This window comes from Caretta caretta, chromosome 4 (assembly GCF_965140235.1).
Source record: "Caretta caretta isolate rCarCar2 chromosome 4, rCarCar1.hap1, whole genome shotgun sequence".
NCBI lineage: Eukaryota > Metazoa > Chordata > Testudines > Cheloniidae > Caretta > Caretta caretta.
The window spans coordinates 151,856,404-151,880,529 of record NC_134209.1 but is presented as its reverse complement, the minus strand read 5'-3'; the positions used below and the strand labels follow the sequence as shown (position 1 = coordinate 151,880,529).

At 47.0% G+C, this 24,126-nt stretch overlaps 1 protein-coding gene across 6 annotated transcripts in view; it reads left to right on the top strand.

The window, feature by feature from the left end:
• The window catches only part of ADISSP (adipose secreted signaling protein), a 163,619-nt gene that overhangs the window by 92,329 nt on the left and 47,164 nt on the right, over window positions 1–24,126 (top strand). For all 6 annotated transcript variants that reach the window (XR_012668253.1, XR_012668252.1, XM_075128176.1 and 3 more), the window contains exon 4: window positions 20,377–20,515. Coding sequence is in view for 4 of the 6 variants with exons in the window: in XM_075128176.1 (XP_074984277.1) it covers window positions 20,377–20,515 (139 nt within the window). In the remaining 2 variants the exon portion in view is untranslated. The remainder of the gene's footprint in view (window positions 1–20,376; window positions 20,516–24,126) is intronic.

The following is a 24,126-nucleotide window of genomic DNA, read 5'->3' as shown; positions in this document are numbered from 1 at the left end:
TGGCATAAAACCTCCCCAGAGCTAGGAATGGCAGTGCTGATCCTGTTGGTTGGTTGTATTGTGGCAGTGCTTAAGTGCCCCAGTCCTGGACTGGGATCCCATTGTGCTGGGTGCTCTACAAACACAGAACTGACAGGGGATCCCTTCCCAAAGTGCTTGCAGTCTAAGCCTAAGGCAAGAGACAATAGGTGGAGACAGACAGACTGAGGAGCATAAGGAAACAATGAGGCATTGCCCTTCAGAAGGGGGAGCCAGTGGAGGGATGTGTTGGTAAATGGTGTCGTCAGTTGCTTCACCACATAGTGGTTCATTATGAAATATACTCAAGAGACCAAATAACCAGTATCGGTCAGGTGTACTGCTGAATATCAGGAATAGTAGAGTTCAGGGGGGAAAAGGTTCAGTGTGATGCTCATTTCGGGAAGCTGTCTCGGGCAGCCTGTTGCATTCCCCTGATAAAGAAGGCTTGCTTCCAAAGTTACACCCGCTAGCGAAAGGCTGATATGGAAGACACCCCGGCACTCTGGTGGCTATCAATGACTGAAGTAGTGGGTAAGATTTTTCAAAGGGAGTTTTCCCTGGATCTTGCTTCTCGGGCTAGTAAATTTAGTTCTCTGCTTAGTAGATGTTTGGTTACCCTTTTTTCCACCTGCATGGAGGTTCCCTTAAGTACCGAAGGCACTCTTGGGTGGCTCATCTGGCAGCGCTGCTTCCTTTCGTATGCAAAAACTAACCGTGTTTGAAAAGTTGAACTTAAGTCAAGAAGACAGCCAGTCCAGATTGCTGTAGCAGCAATGTTGTATGCAGTCTTGTAGTCCTGTTGGTCCCAGAATGTTAGAGAGACAAGGGTAATTTTATTGGTCCAGTAAACGATAATGCCTCATCCACCTTGTCTCTCTCATTGCAGCAGTGCAGTTCGGTAGCATTTTCTATCCTGTAAAAAGGTGCAGTCTGCATCCTCGGAGGCTAGATGAACTCAATCCTCTTTCTGCCTTGTTTTTCTGGTGCCGTCGTGTACGCCTGATATGAACACCTGCATTCCAGGTACCAAGGGCGTGAAGGCACCTCCTCGGCTTGTACCAGGGTAGAACGCTCATATGTCTTGATCCTGACAGTTTTCCTATCTATTTAAGCCAAAGCTTATTTCAGCTGATACAAGGTGTTGTGGGATTCTTAACATAAGTGAACAGGATTATAGAAAGACGTAGGCCGATTCAGGCCATGTAACTAATATGGATCATATTGTATATATATTTCTAGTAATTTGTGTTGTGAATAATACATATTGATGATTTGATTTTCTATATATTAGCTCAGCATAGATTGGTTGATAGATGCAAAGAGAGGGGTGGTGCAGTCAAAGTGATGGGTTAGGAAAATGATCGTATCAGCAGGGTTTTTGAACAGACGAAAGTGCAAGGTAGCGGCTGCCAAGGTCAGAGCAGCGTGTGCTGCAGTAGCTGAGATGTGAGATGACTGGTCTGAGCTGCGTGAATGGTAAGCAAAGACTTGAGAGATGTTCTGCAGAGACGAATCTGCAGCCTCACCTGGGTGTGAGGCTCTGGAGAGAGGCCAAGTCAAAGATGACCCCCAGGTCCTCTCTCATTGATGTCTCTGGGAAGTACTGGTAGTCAGCACCTAGTGGGATCTGCCCTTCGTGGGTCTGTCTCCGCAGCCCATGGCAGCAAGCCTCCCAGCCTGGGAGTGGGGCTCATGCCAGCACTCTAAAGATAGCTGCGTAGACAGTGCTTTGAAGGTGCGGCTCAGGCTCTAAAGCCTAGAGTGAGGGGCTGGTGCTAGCCCAAGTCTGCTGACACAGGCTGGGGGGCTGGCTGCTGCAGGCTCTGTAGATGTACCCTATGGGGCTCTGCCCAGACCGCGTGTTCCTGTGGATTTAGACAAAGGGCTGTAGGACTCACGAAATGCTTATCGGCAGTGGGCTGAGTGTTCCCGGGTGGCGAACGTTAAACCTTCTCTTTGCATTTCACCATGCTGTTTCCTGCGAACTTGCACGCTCTGCAGAGGAGCAAGGAAGGGAGGGAGGAACGGACCTCAGGTTGGTTTTAGTGCTTTCCTGTGACTGCTTCTCGAGTTGGTCCAAGAGAAGATTATTAAGAAGTGACTTGATCACAGTTTAGAAGTTACCTGTATGGGGAAGAGACCTCTGACTGCAGATGGCTCTTTAACCTAGCAGGAAAAGAATGAGATCCGATGGCTGGAGCCTGACGCTAGACAAATTCGGACTACAAAGAAGGTGGGATTTTGAACAATGAGGGTGTGATGGGTTGTCACCCCTGGGGTGCAGTCTGGAACTGGGGTACTGCTGAGCCCTCTGACTCACCAGCCTCACTGTGCTGCTGTGACAAACTGCAGACCGCTCCCGGTCCTAAACTCCCACCAGCATTCACACAGACAGGCACCTACCCAGCTGCAGGTTTATGAATGAGCCAACAATAGGGAGTCTACAGCTATAATACCCCCAGCTTCCCAGCCTAGGACCCCAGAGGTCTACCATCCTGCGCTGTTCAAAAACCCGACCATTGTGAATTTATTACCCAGTTTGCCCCTCCGTCGATGTGAAGAGGAATATGCACCCCAGCCCTTGTTAACTGAGCTGAGATTTTCCCCAGACGCTCCACTCAAAACACGCAGGTAAAGATAAAACGTAAAACAAGTTTATTAACTACAGAAAGACAGATTTGAAGTGATTATAAGGGATAGCAAACAGATCAAAGCAGATTACTCAGCAAATAAAAACACAAACTATGTCTAACATATTAGATGGATGGGATTTGAATTAGCAGTTTTCACCCTGACTGATCATAGAATCATAGAATATAAGGGTTGGAAGGGACCCCAGAAGGTCATCTAGTCCAACCCCCTGCTCGAAGCAGGACCAATTCCCAGTTAAATCATCCCAGCCAGGGCTTTGTCAAGCCTGACCTTAAAAACCTCTAAGGAAGGAGATTCTACCACCTCCCTAGGTAATGTTGATGATACAAGCGGTCCACCAAGTTTCCATACACAGGCTAGAAATCCCTTTAGCCTGGGACCAACACTTCCCCCAGTCCCGTCTTTGTTCCTCATGTGTTTCCAGGGGTTCTCTTGTGTAGGGATTGAGGGACAAGATGATGCCACTCCCCACCTTGTATAGCTTTTCTATAGGGCAGGAACCCTTTGTTCCAAACTCAGCTCCAGTCCAGTTTGGGGAAAAATATGGGTACCAAAATGGAGTTCAGTGTCATGTGGTCTTATCACAAGCCCTTGCATGTCCCGATGAGTCATAGCAGCCATTGTCCATAGGCTGGCTGGAGTGTTCTCAGGCAGGCTCACCAGGTGGAGGATAAGCTTCTCTCCTCAGTCGGGGTCTCCAACCTTTTTACACCCAAGATCACTTTTTGAATTTAGGATATACCCTGCCCCTTCCCCGAGGCCCTGCCCCTTCCCTGAGGCCCTGCCCCACTCATTCCATCCCCCCTCTCTCTGTTGCTCACTCTCCCCCACCCTCACTCACTTTCACCAGGTTGGGGCAGGGGATTGGGGGTTGGGAGGGGGTGTGGGCTCGGGCTGGGGCCGAGGGGTTTGCGGAGTGGGCGTGGGCTCCGGGCTGGGGCAGTGTGTTGGGGTGCAGGAGGAGGTATAGGCTGCTGGCTCTGGGAGGGGGATTAGGGATGGGGAAGGGAGTTCAGGGTGCAGGAGGGGGTATGGGGAAGGGGGTTCAGTGCTGGAGGTTGGGGTGCGGGCACCTGTTGGGGGATACGTACCTCCATCAGCTCCCGGTTGGCAGCGCAGTGGGGCTAAGGCAGGCCACCTGCCTACCCCGGGCCCACAAAGGCACATTGGCACCTCATCCCCATCACGAGCCGGGCCCCCTCTCCATTCCCCCTCAGCCAGTAGTGCACCACGTAGCCACGCTGCTCCCGGAAGGAGCTGACATGCCCCCTCAGAAGGGGCACGTGGCACTGCGTGCTGCCCCTCTCTGCAGGCACTGCCCCTGCAGCTCCCATTGGCCACAGCTCCCTGTTTCTGGCCAATGGGAGCTGCAGGGGCAGTGCTTGCAGGCAGGAGCAGTGCATGGAGACTCCCATCCCATGGGGCTACAAGGGTGTGCTGGCCGCTTCCGGAAGCAGCGTGGGGCCGCAGCAGGCAGCCCCGCTGTGCTGCCGCACCCGGAGATCACAATCGACTGGAAGAATCCCCAGGATCGACCAGTTGATGGTCGATGGGTTGGTGAACGCTGTCCTAAGGGCTATTATTTCCACTAATGTCCCACTACCTTGAATAGGTCCTTCACATCCAGCTGTCTAGACGGAAGCATCTTGCCTAGTGAGGGTCACCCAGGTGTAACTAAATTTGGAATAAGGGTACATAGTCAATATTTATAACTTCACATACAAAAATGATACATGCACACAAATAGGATAATCGTATTCAGCAAATCATAACTTGTCCAATGACCTCTCACAAGACACATCTTGTACCACATGCAGCATAATTATGTCATCATCATATTATAATGGTGCCACTGTGAAGAATATGGAGTGCAGTGTCACAGAAGGTAACTGACCATTGGAGCAGCTTACCAACGGTCATGGTGGATTCTCCGGCCCTGACCTCTTTCAGTCAAGACTCGATGTCTTTCTAGAAGTCCTGCTGTAGCCCAGACAGAAGTTAGGGCTTGATGCAGAAATTATCGAGTGAGCCTCTCTGGCCTGTGTTATCCTGGAAGTCAGCATTTGTGATCAAAATGGTCCCGTCAGGCCTTAAAAGTCTGACTATCCTCAAGCTGAGAAGCTGCAGTGTTGCCTGCATCTGGCCTGGATCTCTTGGCAGCAACAAATGCTGTTTGTTTGTTTTTTTGATCAGCAAGATCAGTTTTGGAAACATGCCCAGTTTCGGTTCCCGTTCATCGTTCGGCTCCTCTGCTGTCGCGTTGCTTGTTTTCACGCCTCCTGCTGAGATCGGCCCAGCAATTAAAGAAGGGTAGAATATCTGCAGCCATCTGCAGCAATAAACCCACAGCTGATTGATACAGGTTCAGGCTTGTTATTGTATTAAAAGGGAAGGAGTCCTCTGAGTACGTGGCATGTAATAAATAGGGCTGTCAAGCGATTAAAAAATTAATCACAATTAATCGTGCTGTTAAACAATAATAGAATACCATTTATTTAAATATTTTTGGATGTTTTCTACATTTTCAAATATATTGATTTCAATTACAACACAGAATACAAAGTGTACAGTGCTCACTTTGTAATGAAAAATAAATATAAATATTTGCACTGTAAAAAACAAAAGAAATAGTATTTTTCAATTAACAAGTACTGTAGTGCAGTCTCTTTATCATGAAAGTGCAACTTACAAATGTAGAATTATGTACAAAAAAACCCCTGCATTCAAAAATAAAACAATGTAAAACTTTAGAGCCTACAAGTCCAATCAGTCCTACTTCTTGTTCAGCCAGTTGCTCAGACAAACAAGTTTGTTTACATTTGCAGGAGATAATGCCACCTGCTTCTTGTTTACAATGTCACTTGAAAGTGAAAACAGATGTTCTCATGACATTGTTGTAGCCAGCGTCTCAAGATATTTAGACGCCAGATGCGCTAAAGATTCATATGTCCCTTCATGCTTCAACCACCATTCTAGGAGACATGCATCCATGCTGATGACGGGTTCTGCTCAATAACAATCCAAAGCAGTGCAGACTGACGCATGTTCATTTTCATCATCTGAGTCAGATGCCGCCAGCAGAAGGTTGATTTTCTTTTCTGGTGGTTCGGGTTCTGTAGTTTCCACATCAGAGTGTTGCTCTTTTAAGACTTCTGAAAGCATGCTCCACACCCCGTCCCTCTCAGATTTTGGAAGGCACTTCAGACTCTTAAACCTTGGGTCGAGTGCTGTAGCTATCTTGAGAAATCTCACATTGGTACCTTCTTTGCATTTTGTCAAATTTGCAGTGAAAGTGTTCTTAAAACAAACAATATGTACTAGGTCATCATCTGACGATTATGCTTTTACATCAAATACATGGCAGAATGTGGGTAAAACAGAACAGGAGACATACAATCCTTCCCCAAGGAGTTCTGTCACAAATTTAATTAACACATTATTTTTTTAATGAGCATCGTCAGCATGGAAGCATGGCCTCTGGAACGATGGCTGAAGCATGAAGAGGCATATGAATCTTTGTAAAATATCTTGCGACGCCAGCTACAACAGTGTCATGGGAATGCTTGTTCTGACTTTTAATTTTTTTGAGTTACTAGCATGAGTTAACTGCGATTAACTGACTGTCCTAGTAATAAAGCGTCTTTCCAGAGTCCTGTGGAAGATACAGACCATCCATTTTCAGATGGATTTGTTGCAAGTTTGAATGAGAGTGGCTGTTTTTTTTTTGTTTTTTTTTTAAAGCTGGGATTTGCTCAATTGTCCTCCCTCTTAACTTGACACAACTCCCACTTCCTGTGTCTTCAGAAGGCCTTTTGCTAATAGGATCCTGGACTGTAAACCCCTTTGGGGCGGGGGACGTTGAGTGGAATTAGTGCATAGTAGAATTCTTTGGGTAAACGGCACTATGGGCTCATTGGCAGGGATGGCGGTGATTTAATTCCTCCTTTTACCAGCCTCAGGAAAGATCCCAGCAGAGTTTGTACTCGGGGCAGGTCTGCGTTTTGGTGATGAATCTGGAGCCGGTCCCTGGTATGGGATGCTGCGTAGTTTATACACACGGGGTAGGAGACATGCTTTTCCTAGCCTACAGTTCCTCCTCTCCTGTGCCGTCAGCTCCTCTCCTTTCATTGCAACCCCCTTCTTCTCCAACTCCCCAGATCCCTGCTGTCCACGCTCCAGCATGCACCGGGCGCTTCTGGCGGCCTTCTCGTATCTCCTGAGTGCACGTGCATCGGCCCATCTCCCAAGAGCACTGGCTGCCAACTCACTTCAGGATCCAGTTCAAAACCCTTGCGGTTTATAAAGCTCTCCAGGCACTTGCTCTAGTTGACCTCCAGGACCCCTCTGCTCCCCTAGAAATGGCCTCCCTGACCTGCTATGTACCCTGGTCACCGCTGACCTGTGAGCCTGCACCCCTGCAGCTCCCGCCGTCCGGTGCAGCCCTGGAGCCTTTCCCTCTCACTTCAAATCTCCGCTGGAAGCAGCCGCTCTCTCCCTTGTCGATGCCTCCAGCTTTCTTCCCCTCTGCTGTTTGTTGTCGTGTTACTGTGACCTTCTCAGCCATCTTGGGACAGGCGTACAAAGGGAGCTCTCTAAAACAGGGCTCTGATCCTGCGATGGGAACGGTTCACGTAGACCCCTACCCTTTCATTGCCACGGAGTTCACTACGGCTCTGCATGGGGACAGAGGGCTACTTACATTATAAGTTCTTTGAGACGGGGACCTGTCTGTCTTTGTACAGAGCCTAGCAAAGCGCAGCCCTGGCTCCTAGGCACTACAAATGAGCATAACATCTGGGCAGATTCAATTGTCAGATCAGATTTATGGTTATAGTTTCTGCTTGGACCATTAGGAGGCCTCATGTTGTGAAAAGTGAGCGAGTGTCACTTGCACTTCACAAAAGGAAGAGAGACTAGTGCCTAGTAGCACTGTTCTATCATTTAAAGAATCACAGGAGTGAAACGCATGCAAAGCTGCATGGAAACTATTTTAAAACCCCGCCAAAGAGGCTCAAACTAAATGTATTTCTCCTCCCCATCCCCCTCCGGGGGAAGCCATCACAGCTAAACAGCAGAGTAAAAGAGGTTGTTAGAGGCAGACAGGCATCCTGTAAAAATTGGAAGTCAGATCATACTGAGGAAAACAGAAAGGAGCATAAACTCTGGCAAGTCAAGTGTAAAAGTGTAGTTAGGCAGCCCAAAAAAAGAACTGGAAGAGCAACTAGTAAATGAGACATGTTCTTATGACACAAAAATTAAGAGCCAACATTTTTTAAGTACTTCAAAAGCAGGAAGCTTGCCAAACAGTCAGTGGGGCCACTGGGCAATCAAGGTGCTAAAGGAGCAATCAAGGAAGACAAGGCCATTGCAGAAAAACTAAATGAATTCTTTGCATTGGTTTTCATTGCAGAGGTTGTGAGGGAGGATCCCACACTTGAACCATTCTTTTTAGGTGACAAATCTGAGGAACTGTCCCAGATTGAGGGGTCACCAAGGAGGTTTGGAACAAATCAATAAATTTAATGGTAATATGTCACCAGAACCAGGTGGTATTCACCCAAGAGTTCTGAAGGAACTCAAATATGAAATTGCAGAATGACAATAGTAACTGTGGTTTGTAACCGATCATATAAATCAGCCTCTGTACCAGATGACTGAAGGATATCTCATTAAGAACTATTTTTAAAAAACGCTCCAGAGCGGATCCTGGTAATTTCAGGCCGGTAAGCCTAACTTCGGTAGCAGGCAAATTGGCTGAAACTATAGTAAAGAACAGAGTTGTCAGACACACAGATGAACATAATTTGTTGGGGAAGAGCCAACACAGCTTTTGTAAAGGGAAATCATGCCTCACCAATCTGCTAGAATTCTTTGAGGGGGTCAACAAGCATGTGGACCTGGGGGATCCAGTGGATATAGTGTACTTGGACTTTCAGAAAGCCTTTCACCAAAGTCAAAGTAAGCTGTCATGGGATAAGAGGGAAGCTCCTCTCATGGATTCGTAACTGGTTAAAAGGTAGGAAACAAAAAGAGGAATAAGTGGTCAGTCTTCACAGTGGAGAGAGGTAAATAGAGGGGTCCCCATAGGATCTGCCCTAAGAACTGCCAGACTGGGTCAGACCAACTGTCCATCTAGTCCATCCCCTGTCGCCCGTTCCTAGCTTCTGGGACCAGTGTTGTTCAACATATTCATAAAGCACTGAGTTGTCTCCACTTTGGCACTCCTCTTCTCTGTGCCCATCTGTTAGACTGCCAGCTCTTTCCACTGTCTCATTCTGTGGCTTGTACAATGCCAGATACATCATATATGATCTGGAAAAGGGGGTAAACAGTGAGGTGGCAAAATTTGCAGATGACACAAAATTACTCAAGATAGTTATGTCTAAAGCAGAGTGCGAAGAGCTACAAAAGAATCTCAGAAAACTGGGTGACTGGGCAACAAAATGGCAGATGAAATTCAGTGTTGATAACTGCAAAGTAATGCCCACAGAATGGTTTCCAAACGATAAATACAAAATTATGGGGTCTAAATTAGCTGTTACCACTCAAGAAAGAGACCTTGGAGTCATTGTGGATAGTTCTCTGAAAACATCCGCTCAATCTGCAGTGGTTGTCAAAAAACCGAACAGAATGTTAGGAACCATTAGGAAAGAGATGGATAGATAAGACAGAAAATATCATAATGCCCCTATATAAATCCCTGGTACACCCACACCATGAATACTGTGTGCAGTTCGGATAGCCCTCTCATAAAAGATATATTGGAATTGGAAAAGGTATAGAGAAGGGCAACAAAAATTATCAGGGGTATGGAACAGCTTCGGTATGGGAAGAGATTATAAAGGCAGGGACTGTTCATCTTATAAAAGAGATGACTAAGGGGGGATATGATTGAGGTCTATAAAGTCGTGACTGGTGTGGAGAAACTGAATAGGGAAGTGTTATTTACCCCTTCACATAACACAAGAATCCGGGGTCACCTGATGAAATTAATAGGCTGCATGTTTAAAACAAACATAAGGCACGACTTAGAATCATAGAATATCAGGGTTGGAAGGGACCTCAGGAGGTCATCTAGTCCAACCCCCTGCTCAAAAGCAGGACCCATACCCAATTAAATCATCCCAGCCAGGGCTTTGTCAAGCCTGACCTTAAAAACTTCTAAGGAAGGAGATTCCACCACCTTCCTAGGCAACGCATTCCAGTGTTTCACCACCCTCCTAGTGGAAAAGATTTTCCTAATATCCAACCTAAACCTCCCCCACTGCAACTTGAGACCATTACTCCTTGTCCTGTCCTCTTCCACCACTGAGAATAGTCTAGAACCATCCTCCCTGGAACTACCTCTCAGGTAGTTGAAAGCAGCTATCAAATCCCCCCTCATTCTTCTCTTCTGCAGACTAAACAATCCCAGTTCCCTCAGCCTCTCCTCATAACTCATGTGTTCCAGACCCCTAATCATTTTTGTTGCCCTTCGCTGGACTCTCTCCAATTTATCCACATCCTTCTTGTAGTGTGGGGCCCAAAACTGGACACAGTACTCCAGATGAGGCCTCACCAATGTCGAATAGAGGGGGACGATCACGTTCCTCGATCTGCTCGCTATGCCCCTACTTATACATCCCAAAATGCCATTGGCCTTCTTGGCAACAAGGGCACACTGCTGGCTCATATCCAGCTTCTCGTCCACTGTCACCCCTAGGTCTTTTTCCGCAGAACTGCTGCCTAGCCATTCGGTCCCTAGTCTGTAGCTGTGCATTGGGCTCTTCCGTCCTAAGTGCAGGACCCTGCACTTATCCTTACTGAACCTCATCAGATTTCTTTTGGCCCAATCCTCCAATTTGTCTAGGTCCCTCTGTATCCTATCCCTGCCCTCCAGCGTATCTACCACTCCTCTCAGTTTAGTATCATCCGCAAATTTGCTGAGAGTGCAATCCACACCAGCCTCCAGATCATTTATGAAGATATTGAACAAAACTGGCCCCAGGACCGACCCCTGGGGCACTCCACTTGACACCGGCTGCCAACTAGACATGGAGCCATTGATCACTACCCGTTGAGCTCGACAATCTAGCCAACTTTCTACCCACCTTATAGTGCATTCATCCAGCCCATACTTCCTTAACTTGCTGACAAGAATACTGTGGGAGACCGTGTCAAAAGCTTTGCTAAAGTCAAGAAACAATACATCCACTGCTTTCCCTTCATCCACAGAACCAGTAATCTCATCATAGAAGGCGATTAGATTAATCAGGCATGACCTTCCCTTGGTGAATCCATGCTGACTGTTTCTGATCACTTTCCTCTCATGCAAGTGCTTCAGGATTGATTCTTTGAGGACCTGAAAATCTCCATGATTTTTCCGGGGACTGAAGTGAGGCTTACTGGCCTGTAGTTCCCAGGATCCTCCTCCTTCCCTTTTTTAAAGATTGGCACTACATTAGCCTTTTTCCGGTCATCCGGGACTTCCCCAGTTCGCCACGAGCTTTCAAAGATAATGGCCAATGGCTCTGCAATCACAGCCGCCAGTTCCTTCAGCACTCTCGGATGCAACTCATCCGGCCCCATGGACTTGTGCACGTCCAGTTTTTCTAAATAGTCCCTAACCACCTCTTTCTCCACAGAGGGCTGGCCATCTATTCCCCATTTTGTGATGCCCAGCACAGCAGTCTGGGAGCTGACCTTGTTAGTGAAGACAGAGGCAAAAAAAGCATTGAGTACATTAGCTTTTTCCACATCCTCCGTCACTAGGTTGCCTCCCTCATTCATTAAGGGGCCCACACTTTCCTTGACTTTCTTCTTGTTGCCAACATACCTGAAGAAACCCTTCTTGTTACTCTTAACATCTCTCGCTAGCTGCAGCTCCAGGTGCGATTTGGCCCTCCTAATTTCATTCCTACATGCCCGAGCAATATTTTTATACTCTTCCCTGGTCATATGTCCAAGCTTCCACTTCTTGTAAGCTTCTTTTTTATGCTTAAGATCTGCTAGGATTTCACCGTTAAGCCAAGCTGGTCGCCTGCCATATTTACTATTCTTTCGACACATCGGGATGGTTTGTCCCTGTAACCTCAACAGGGATTCCTTGAAATACAGCCAGCTCTCCTGGACTCCTTTCCCCTTCATGTTAGTCCCCCAGGGGATCCTGGCCATCCGTTCCCTGAGGGAGTCGAAGTCTGCTTTCCTGAAGTCCAGGGTCCGTATCCTGCTGCTTTCCTTTCTTCCCTGTGTCAGGATCCTGAACTCAACCAACTCATGGTCACTGCCTCCCAGATTCCCATCCACTTTTGCTTCCCCTACTCATTCTTCCCGGTTTGTGAGCAGCAGGTCAAGAAAAGCTCCCCCCCTAGTTGGCTCCTCTAGCACTTGCACCAGGAAATTGTCCCCTACGCTTTCCAAAAACTTCCTGGATTGTCTATGCACCGCTGTATTGCTCTCCCAGCAGATATCAGGAAAATTAAAGTCACCCATGAGAACCAGGGCATGCGATCTAGTAGCTTCCGCGAGCTGCTGGAAGAAAGCCTCATCCACCTCATCCCCCTGGTCCGGTGGTCTAAAGCAGACTCCCACCACTACATCACTCCTGTTGCTCACACTTCTAAACTTAATCCAGAGACACTCAGGTTTTTCTGCAGTATCGTACCGGAGCTCTGAGCAGTCATACTGCTCCCTTACATACAGTGCTACTCCCCCACCTTTTCTGCCCTGCCTATCCTTCCTGAACAGTTTATAACCATCCATGACAGTACTCCAGTCATGTGAGTTATCCCACCAAGTCTCTGTTATTCCAATCACGTCATAATTCCTTGACATCACCAGGACCTCCAGTTCTCCCTGCTTGTTTCCAAGGCTTTGTGCATTCATATATAAGCACTTGAGATAACCTGCTGATCGCCCCTCATTCTCAGTATGAGGCAGGAGCCCTCCCCTCACAGACATTCCTGCCTGTGCTTCCTCCCGGTATCCCGCTTTCCCACTTACCTCAGGGCTTTGGTCTCCTTCCCCCAGTGAACCTAGTTTAAAGCCCTCCTTACTAGGTTAGTCAGCCTGCTGGCAAAGATGCTCTTCCCTCTCTTTGTAAGATGGAGCCCGTCTCTGCCCAGCACTCCTCCTTCGTGGAAGACCATCCCATGGTCAAAGAATCCAAAGCCTTCTCTCCGACACCACCTGCGTAGCCATTCGTTGACTTCCACTATTCGACGGTCCCTATCCAGGCCTTTTCCTTCCACGGGGAGGATGGACGAGAAGACCACCTGCGCCTCAAACTCCTTTACCCTTCTTCCCAGAGCCACGTAGTCCGCAGTGATCCGCTCAAGGTCATTCTTGGCAGTATCATTGGTGCCCACGTGGAGAAGCAGGAAGGGGTAGCGATCTGAGGGCTTGATGAGTCTCGGCAGTCTCTCCGTCACATCGCGAATCTTAGCCCCCGGCAAGCAGCAGACTTCTCGGTTTTCCCGGTCAGGGTGGCAGATAGATGACTCAGTCCCCCAGAGTAGAGAGTCCCCGACCACCACCACCCGCCTCCTTCTCTTGGGAGTGGTGGTCGTGGAACCCCCTATCTCAGGACATCGCATCTCATGCCTTCCAACCAGCGGAGTCTCCTTCTGCTTTCTCCCCCCAGACATATCATCTGGTCCACTCTCCGCAACGGTACCTGTGGAGAGAACATGAAAGCGGTTCGTTACCTGTGTTCCGCGTTGCTGGAACCCGGACATTCCCCCTTCTTCTGGAGGTCACATGTTGCCAAGCTTCTTCACTGGCCTCTTGGCTCCGCTGTGCAACCTGCTCTAAATCTGTAGAGCTTTGTGCCCGTAGAAGCATATCCTGACTTTTGTCCAGAAAATCCTCCGTTTCTCGTATGCAACGCAGGGTCGTTATCTGTTGCTCCAGACCTTCAATCTTCTCTTCCAGTATGGAGACCAGCTTGCACTTCGTACACACAAAGTCGCTTCTGTCCTGTGGAAGAAAGACAAACATGGCACATCCAGTGCAGGTCACAATAGCTGAACCCCTCCCTTCAATACCACCTTCTTACTATGAGCTTCCTCAGAGAAGTTGGCAAGATGTAAGCCTCACTGGGCTCACTCCAGGCGAACTCCCAGGCAAACTCCTGCTGTGTGCTGCTCTGCTGTCCCCCGCTGCTCAGCTGGTTCCGGAAGCTCTGGCTATTTTTAAACAGCCAGGCTCCCCTGAAACAAACAGACAGCCCCACTGCCCGCCCCCTGCAGGCTACCAGCCAATCAGACACTCGCTCAGGCTCTCACACTGCCCTCCCAGCAAACACACGCTCGGATACTTACTCAGCAAACACGCACTCAGATACTCACCAATCCCAGGCAAACTCCTGCTGTGTGCTGCTCTGCTGTCCCCCGCTGCTCAGCTGGTTCGCCGCCGCTCCACACGGTGCACAGTCAACCTGTGGAACTCATTGCTAGGGGATGTTGTGAAGGCCAAAAGTATAACTGGGTTAAAAAAAGAATTAGATAAGTCCCTGGAGGATGGATCCATCAATGGCTATTAGCCAAGATGGTCAGGGATGCAACCCCATGCTCTGGGTGTCTTTGACTGCCAGAAGCTGGGACCGGATGACAGAGGGACCACTTGCTAATTGCCCTGTTCTGTTCATTTCCTCTGACGCATCTGCACTGGCCACTGCTGGAACACAGGACTCTGAGCTACATGGACCCTTGGTCTGACCCAGTGTGGCTGGTTTTATGTTTGTTAACCCTCCCTGCCCATTGTGTTAGAAATGGGAAAAGAGCCTGCAGTTCCTGTGCTTGTTAGGGTGGGAATCAAGGAATGTGAAATTTCAGTGACTGACTGAGAGTTGTTTATTTCCACTTGTCTTTCTAACCTTTATTTTTTTCTCCTTGGAAACATTGTACTAAATCCCTGCTTCCACAGAGCGGATTAGCTTCTAGACAATTCTGTGTTTGCACCTCAGGAAAGAGAGTGCCAAACATTTCATATCGGCTGCAATCTGCTGCTTTCTATGTTAGATGCAGTCACGCTTAAAGGACCTGACCCTCAGGTGGTGTAAATCAGTGTGGCTCCGTTGAAGTCCATTGATTTACGCTACCTGATGATCTGGCCCAAAGTTCTCTGGCATTTTCTAGTCCAAAAGAGAACTCAGCTGGATTCCTATAGTGTGGAAAAGCGGCGTAAAGGAAAAAGAAGATGATTTTATATGTAGCTTTCAAACCCAACTGCTCAGACTGGGGTCAGAATGACTTCACGCTACATTTATAATTTATTCCCCTGTTGCAAAGTGGATAATAAGTTATTGGAGAAGGCTTTGGGCTCATGCTACAGGGCAAAGAATAGCAGTGTAGATGTTCCCACTTGGGCTAGCCCCCGGGCTCTGAGACCTGCTGAGGGGGGTGGGTCTCAAAGCGCTGGGCCCGATCCTTGTCTTCATTGACGTTATTGGACAATCGCTCACTGTCGTTAGTGGCATGGGCATGGGCCCACTGGGAATAGGATTATCGCTGCCTTGGTCCTAATGGAAAAGCAAACTAGTTAAATGCTTTTTTGTGTGTTGGTTTTTAATTAGAGCAACAGGAATGTGTATATTGAAATATCAGACAAATGTGTTGATTCAACACTGTTGATGCTGTCAACTTAACCACATGGAGCAGAGAGGACTGATAGGCCTTTTAGACACCTGAACTCACTGGGGACTATGCTGCACTTCTCTCTGTGGGGCTAGGGCCCAGGAAATAGACTTCACCCTGTGTGACTTTGGGCTGGTCTCTTAGCGCAGGTCTATGCTTAAAACATCTGCCAGTCTAGTAACAGCAATCATAACTCCATGCACGGGAGAATATAAGGGGGTTGCCTGTAACAGTAGGGGGCTGGAGATCCTTTCCATATGTTCCCAATGTCAGTTACAGGTGTGATAGTTACATATATTTATTTCTTATGACATTACCATACTGGTGAAAGCCCTACTGTAAACGCAGTTATGCTGGCACAAAGGTGCTTTTACCAATGTAGCTTATTTCAGCAGCATGAGATTCACTGGCAAAAGTGCTCTTCTGCTGGTGTGCACTGCAGCTCCGCTTGCAGGGTTTGCTGGCATAGCCACAACATTTTTCTAGTGTAGACAAGGCCTTCGTCTCTGCACCTCAGCTCCCCATCTCTGTAGATAAGAATCCTTCCTTTGTCCGCTTTGTCTGTTTAGGTGGTAAGATCTTTGGGGCAGGGACTGTCTCTTGCTGCTGTATGTGTGTAGCACAGTGGGGTGCTATCTCGGTTGGGGCCTTGAGGTTCTGATGTACTGTTAATATCTTTGTAATCTATTTCACTTTAAGGCTTTCAGGGCTGAAAAGTTGGGGTTGGAAAACTTCAGGGGCAGCATGGTCTGGTGATTGGGGCCTGGGACTGAGACCAAGGCCCTGGTTTCTATTCCTGGCTCTGCTGTGGATTGGCTGGGAGAAATTGCTTATCTGCTCCATGCCTCGGTTTCCGCATCTGAAAAACAAGGGTACAGATCAAGTATCAGGGGGTAACTGTGTTAGTCTGTATCCACAAAAACAACAAGGAGTCCGGTGGCACCTTAATGACTAACAGATTTATTTGGGAATAAGCTTTCGTGGGTAAAAAACACTTCTTCAGATGCACTATATTTACCTTTTTCCAGTCGTCTGGGACTTCCCCCGATTGCCATAAGTTTTCAAAGATAATGGCCTGTGGCTCTGCAATCACATCCGCCAACTCCCTCAGCACCCTCGGATGCAGTGCATCCGTCCCCATGGACTTGTGAACGTCCAGCTTTTCCAAATAGTCCCTAACCTGTTCTTTCACCACTGAGGGCTGCTCACCTCCTCCCCATACTGTGTTGCCCAGTGCAGCAGTCTGGGAGCTGACCTTGTCTGTGAAGACTGAGGCAAAAAAAGCATTGAGTATTTCAGCTTTTTCCACATCCTCTGTCACTAGGTTGCCTCCCCCATTCAGTAAGGGGCCCGCACTTTCCCTGACCACCTTCTTGTTGCTAACATACCTGTAGAAATCCTTCTTGTTCCCCTTCACATCCCTTGCTAGCTGCAACTCCTATTGTGCCTTGGCCTTCCTGATTACATCCCTGCATGCTCAAGCAATACCTTTATACTCCTCCCTGGTCATCTGTCCACCTTTCCACTTCTGGTAAGCTTCCTTTTTGTGTTTAAGCTCACGGAAGATTTCTCTGTTAAGCCAAGCTGGTCGCTTGCCATATTTACTATTCTTTCTGCACATTGGGATGGTTTGTTCCTGCGCCCTCAATAAGGCTTCTTTAAAATACATCCAGCTCTCCTGGACTCCTTTCCCCCTCATATTAACTTCCCAGGGGATCCTGCCCAGCCAGCTCCTGACAGGGTACAGCAATCACTGCTTCTTAATGTGTGTGTGGCTGATCTGGATGTGGAGTGTTTGGTATAAGCAGGTGCCTCTTATGTCCCTTGACACCCTGTCTCTCCCCCCCATTACTCCCCCCTCCCAAGCTGGTTGGGAAACTATTTGTTGGTAGTGTGACAAAAGCAATTTTTTATCATTGTTGTCAAAAGCTTTTCTTTAGTGTTTCAAGGTTTCATCAAACCCCTATCTTGTTTTTTTGGCAGAGTGGATTGATTTTTAATTGCTGATTTTAATTGGCAAGCAGGAAACTATTTTAATCATTTTAATTCAGAGGGCTCTTGATAAATTGGAGAACTGAGCTACAGACAAAGTGAAATTCAACAAAGACAAATCTAAGGTGCTACACCTAGGGAAGAAAAACGAAATGCACAAATACAGAATGGGGGATAACTGGCTTGGCAGCAGCACGGCTGAGAAGGATCTGGGAGTTGTGGTGGATCCCAACCCCTACATGAGTCAGCAATGCGATGGTGTTGCAGAAAAAGCAAATGCAATTTTAGGTTGCATTAACAGAGGCATAACATGCAAGTCACAGGAGGTGACAGTACTGCTCTATTCAGCGCTGGGTAGGCCTCAGCTGGAGCACTGTGTCCAATTTTGGTCACCAATGTATAGAAAGGATGTAGAGAAACTGGAAAGAATCCAGAGGTGAGTGACAAAGATGATCAAAGGGATGGAATGCACCGCAAGCCATATGTGCAAAGGCTGAAGGAACTGGGTATGTTTAGTTTGGAAAAGAGGGGATTAAGGGGGGACGTGACAGCGGTCTTTAAACAAGTGAAAGGCTACCATAAAAATGATGGAGAAAAGTTGTTCTCTTTTGCCACAGATGGCAGAACGAGAGGCAATGGGTTCAAACTACAGCATAGCAGATTGACATTAAATCTCAGGACAAACTTCCCAACTGTAAGAGCAGTAGGACAATGGAACAGATGCCTATGGAAGTTGTGGAAGTCCTTCACTGGAGGTTTTCAAAAGGAGGCTGGAGCCGTCTGTCTGGGACGGGTCAGATACAACAAATCCTGCATCTTGGCAGGGGATTTGATTAGATGACACTTGCGGTCCCTTCTAACCCTATGCTTCTATGTTTTTCCTTTTCTGTTATTTTCCTAAAGAAAGGTTGATTTTTTTCATTGGTTGGTAGCCATTAAAACATGTTGATTTGCAACTAAATGGAACCTTTACACTAAAATTGGTGTTTCCTTTTGCTAACCAGGAGGCGACACTATATGTATTGCTTATATAAGCAGTTATTTAGCTTGACTTACATTTATTCAGATTGTTAATTTTTAATATTTTATTCTGTTAGGAAATGGTGAGTGATGCCATTCTTATTTACTAGATGATTAATTTGATTGTGATTGGTTCAGGCTCTATTTGGATTGACATTCAAATTGAATTTAAAATGCACAAAAACAGCATTTAATTTTTTTAAATTAAATTACCTTAAATGAGCTGGTACCATAAGCAAAAAAAAAATTATCAAAACATGGTTTGCATTTAAAATAAATTGATTTATTAAACATAGGAAGTATTATCTGTAGGAGTAGTATATTGAATTGATTGTTTTCAGTTATGTCCTTCATGATTTTAGAACTAGTAGATCTCATCCTCTGAAACCTTGTTTTTGGTTCATAGATTGGAAGGGGAAAACAAACTTTTCTGCTTTTTCAACTTCGAACTGGTTTCTTAACTTTGTATGAACTAATCATTGAACTAAACTGGGTGAACAAGCTGAAGTGAAGAAAATATTTTTTCTGTACCCCCAGAAGAGACTTTCAAAAGCTTGTTTAGCACTTCAGCAAACTGTGGTTCTGGGTCTTAGCCAGTGACTTCCACCAGTTCAGTGGTTTGACTTTCTTAACACTTGGCAGCAAACGTACTGATGAATATTTTTTGTGTGTGTTTAAATTAAATGATAGATTATTATAAGTTTAGGCGTTAACATAGGTTTTGAATTTCAAATTTAATTTTAAATAAATTTATTTTTTTTAAAATTAACCAGTATTTCATTTAAATAAAAAACCCTATTTAAAAAAATATTTTTTTTTATTTAAGAAAGAACCAATTGATTTCTGTTCTTGGTTTTTTAACACCAAAAACAACAACCCAAAATTTACAGTTTAAAATAGAAAAATTTTTATTTTTGGTTGTGCAAATCCAAAACACTTTGTGTTTTTTAGGGTTTTTTGGCAAAAACATGAAACTTTTTTTTGACTGGACCAGAATTTTTTTCATGAAAAATTCCATTTTATCAAACAAAAAAAAACTTTTTGATCAGCTCTGCCCTCCTTCCCTGCTTTAGGTGCCATCACTGACTTAGGGTGCTTAGGGCAGAGGGGGTTGGATCAGGGCCTTGCTGCTGTGACTTGCCTAGTAGTGGAACCATGGTTTTCATGTCCTCCAGGTCTCCTGCACCTTGCTGTATCACACCCCTCCCCCTTCCCTCTCCCAGCTGTGCCATGCAACGCCCCCACCCCAGCCAGGGAACATCAGTAGAAGATTATTCTGATATCTGAGGAACCCACCCCAGCAGCAGATCAGCCTGGGGACTTTCCCTGCACCCCCAGTAGACTCTCTACCTGGTGAGCAGCAATGAGAGCTGCCTCTTCTTTGTGGCCCGTCGGCAACGATCTGGGATACGAAAGAGAAGCACGTGCCCTATGCTCATTCTCTTTCTTTGGCCTCCAACCCAAACCCCGAGCGAAGCTTTGCCCTTGTACAGTGCCGTTCGTCAGACACCCTCAAAGCATTGCGCCCACATTTGTGAAGCCGTCCATCTCCAGTTTCCAGATGGGGAAACCGAGGCATGGAGCAACAAAGGCCACACTGAGTTGGTGGAAGAATCGGGATGAAAACTCAGAGCTTCTGGCTCCCCAGTTCCTCCTTCTAACCATTTATTTCGGGTGGTGTCATGGTTAAGGCACTGGACTGGGTGTATGGAGATCTGACTTCTATTTCCTACTCTGCTCCATGAGACTGTGTGCTTCAGTTTCCCCTCTGTGTGATGGTAGTAATAATCCTTCCCTTCTCCTCTAGATTTATAAACTCTCCAGGGCTGGGACTGTCTCTCACTAGGTGTTTGTACAGTGCCTGGTGCAAGGAGGCCCTGATCTCAGTTGACTACGGTAACACAAAGAACTACAATGACCAGCCTGCCCCTCAAACTAGGCTTTGGTTCCTGTGGATTCAGTTCCTGTCTCGCTGGCACCTTGTTATTTTAATTCTGTGGTCGGTGTTGTTGCTGCAAAGTGTTCAGTGCGATGGCAAAGGTGACCCTGCAACCTGCGTGTCTTTCCCCCCTTCCAGGTAGGGTTTCTGAAGATACTGCACAAATACGAAATCACGTTTCTTCTGCCTCCCATTCAAAGGCTGGGGAAGGACGTCTGTGCCATTCCGCTTCCAAACCTTAACCTTAAAGTCATCAGTATCACACCAGTGGCTGAAGGTAAGACCTGCCCCTCCGGCACCTGCCTACTGAAGTTCAGAAGGGCAAATGTGTTTACTTGAAGGTAGTTTTATTTGTATAGACCCTGTGATCCGCAGGTGCCCTGAACTCCTTTCTTTTCTTAATGCCCCCAGCATTCCTGGTGACGGTTAGTTGCTCCTGATTGGGCGGGTATTGGGGTGCCAGAGGCGTGTACGTGTGGGGTGGAAGAGAAAAAAGCATCTGCCCTCCCTCTCCTTCACTGTGGCTTGGACTCTAGGTGAGGACTCTCGGTGTGGGCTGACTCGAGGGCTTGAGAGGAAGGGGGTGGGGCAGCACAATGACTTCGTAGAATGACGGGATATCAGCATGTGACGTGCCATATGTAGGAAGGCGTTAGGGGAGGGCACGTGCTCAGCCAGCCAGTGGACGATTTCATCCTCCCAGCTGGGCAGCAGCTTCTTCAGGTGGCCAGAGCCTAGCAGCAGCTACGGAAACCAGGACGAGTGGTAGAATTCCTTCGACGGTGTCGACCAACATGTGGACAAGGGTGATCTAGAGTACTTGGATTACAGAAAGCTTTTGCCTAGATCCCTCACCAAAGGCTCTTAAGCAAAGTAAGCAGGCCTGGGAGAAGAGGGAAGGTTCTCTCATGGATCGGTAAGTGGTTGAAAGAAAACCAAAGGGTAGGAATAAATGGTCAGTTTTCAGAATGGAGGGAGGTAAATAGTGGTGTCTCCCAGGGGTCTGTTCTGGGACCAGTCCTATTCAACATATTCATAAACGATCTGGAAAAGGGGGTAAACAGTAAGGTGGCAAAATTTACAGATGATACAAAATTACTCAAGACCATTAAGTCCAAAGCTGATGGCAAAGAGTTACACAGGGATCTGGCAAAACTAGGTGACCGTGAAACAAAATGGCAGATGAAATTCAATGTTGATAAATGTAAAGTAATGCACACTGGAAAAAAAATAATCCCTACTATACATACAAAATGGTGGGGTCTAAATTAGCTGTTGCCACTCCAGAAAGACCTTGGAGTCATTGTGGAGTCATAGTTCTCTGGAAACATCTGCTCAAAGTTCAGCGGCAGTCAAAAAGGTGAACAGACTGTTGGCATTGTTGGGAAAGGGATAGGTAATAAGATAGAAAATATCATAATGCCTCGATATAAGTCCATGGTACTCTTACACCTTGAATGCTGTGTGTAATTCTGGTCGCCCCATCAGTTGAACTAAAGGAGTAACTCTATCAGCTGACAGAAACAGTCGGTAGTTATCCTCTATTGGACTAGCCACTAGAAGGGGACATGACACACTTGGTTAGTGTGTTATGCTTGTTTGGGGTTTATAGTATTTGAGGAACACAATTGAATAAGAAAACACTACACAGGGTTATCTGTGTTCTTACCACGAAAGGAATACATTCTGTTTTCAAGATTTTTGGGCCAGTTCTGATCTTGGGGGCCCAGGTGTAACTTTGGAGCAAGTCCCAATGTGGGCAGATTTACACTGAGATCAGAATCTGACCCTCTTCACCCTCCTGTCCCTTTTGTTGTTTTGAACTAAAAATACTTTTAACGTGGTGAGAGAAGATATTTGGAACTCACTGTAGCCCGATAACTAGATGTCACCCGTGTTCTGTATCATTAGCAGATGAAGCCCATTGTGTTGAACCTATGCAAGTATCTGCCATTGTGGGTTGACGCACATTGTCTCTTTGAAGTGAAGCCTGATTCTAGCATTAATTTGTTCCCAACTGCAACAAAAATTCTGGAGGGTTGGGCCATATGCACAAGACAAACACAATCTTTTGTGGGTGTCCTTCGTAAGTATCAAGTTCTTCCAAACAATGACAGCATGTTGCTCTGTGCGCTGAGTCACGGTAAGCAGTAGGCGCTCCTCCCTGTGTGCTGACTTATTGCACGCTGCCCACACATCAACGTGCAATAATAGTGAGTGTCCTTGAGTCTCTTGTGTCAGTCACCTGATGTGGGAGTGTGTTTCTGCCTGTAGAAAAGGCATTTCTCCTCCAATTCCATTGCTGATTTTAACCTTCTAATCTCATTCCACAAGTGGTGATCAGGAAACTCATTCTGTTGGTGCCTGTGAGACTTTACGCACTGCTTTCTCTTTGCCACTACAAATCAGGAGGAGGCTGAAAACTATGGTGACTATTATTAATTAGTCTGCATTCTGTTAGCCCCTAGAGGCTGCAGTCAGGGGCCCCAGCTGCACAGCCATGGAGGGAAAGGACAACTCTTGCACCAAAGAGCTCAGTCTTGCATTATGACTACCTGCAGCAGGGGGATGATACAAAGAGAGGGTGGAAGACAAGACAACAGTTCAACAAACTGCACAGTAACCAGTAACCACAGCTCATGGCCTGCATAGTGTGGCCAATTGGCGGGGTTTGTTCCTCAGCACGGCAGAGGTGAATCTTAAGGAGGGATTTTTGCAGGGAGGATAAGGTGGTGGCTTTACGGATTTCTTTTTTGGGAGGGAGGGAGAGAGCTTACCCCCTACATAAGGGATATTCTGGGAGGAACTTGGCAGGTTTTTGAGGAAGAAGCTGATTTGCAGGAACCTGGAAACAGGTCTGCTCCAGTCTGGCAAAGGTCCATCTAGCCCAGTATCTCGGACAGCGACCAGCACCAGATGCTGCCGAGGAGGGTGCAAGAACCCAGCAGCAGCAGCTGTGGGATAATCGGCCTCTTGCGTTAGGTCTCGTCCTGATCTCTAATAGCCATGTTGGCTTAATCCTGAAGCGGATGCATGGTGGGTGCCAAAGACTGCCAGCTCTGGCGGAGCGAAGTGGTGCTAGATTTCATACACTTTCCAATGCAGAACGCTGCTTTCTGTCTCTAGAAAGCAAACCCAGTGCCAATTGGTGCCAGTCAAACGATCTGCTTTAGCTAGCCATAGAATAGTTCTGCATGTGGCACCGAATATCCCTCCGTCTCCCTCCGAATGTCACCGGGATAGACAATCAGTCTGGGGGTTAAAGAGGGGAGGGGTTATCTCCTTGGATGTGTGGCTGCCTGCCTGAAACCTCCACCTCTGCCGGGCCCTGCTGCTGGGTTACTGCAGCGTTTGGGGCTCCCCTGGCAGCGTTTCTGTTCTCTGCACCGATGTGATGGGATATGTGACAGTGGCTGGACTGTTTCCAAACAGATCTTGTTTTCCTCCCACGTGTGTATAAATGTCCAGTAAGTACAAGATCTCATTTCAGCTAGTGCATTTAGCTGCTGGGTTTTTTAACCACAGAGGCCTTGCCTTCTGGAAATTTACTAAGGGACAGGATGTGAGTTTGGGCACAGATCTGGAGCAAAGGGTGGGGTGTAAATCGCACTGCCCAAGGAGGCAGGGTGGCTCACTGACACCCCTCTGCATTGTTCCATCCCTGCTTGTGAGTAGATGGGTAGTTATTTGCTCCTGTCCTATACCAGAAGTAAATTAGTAACCCCGCATTCACTCCCCTGATTGGCTCAGCCACTTTGGCCAGTGAGTGAGAGCTCCTGTCTCCTCCTGGCCCATCTGCTTTAGGAAGTGAGTAAATACTTACTCTTCCATGCCTGGACCCAAGAGCCAGGTCTCCCATAAAGGGTATGGGGGCGGGGTGTTCTTTCT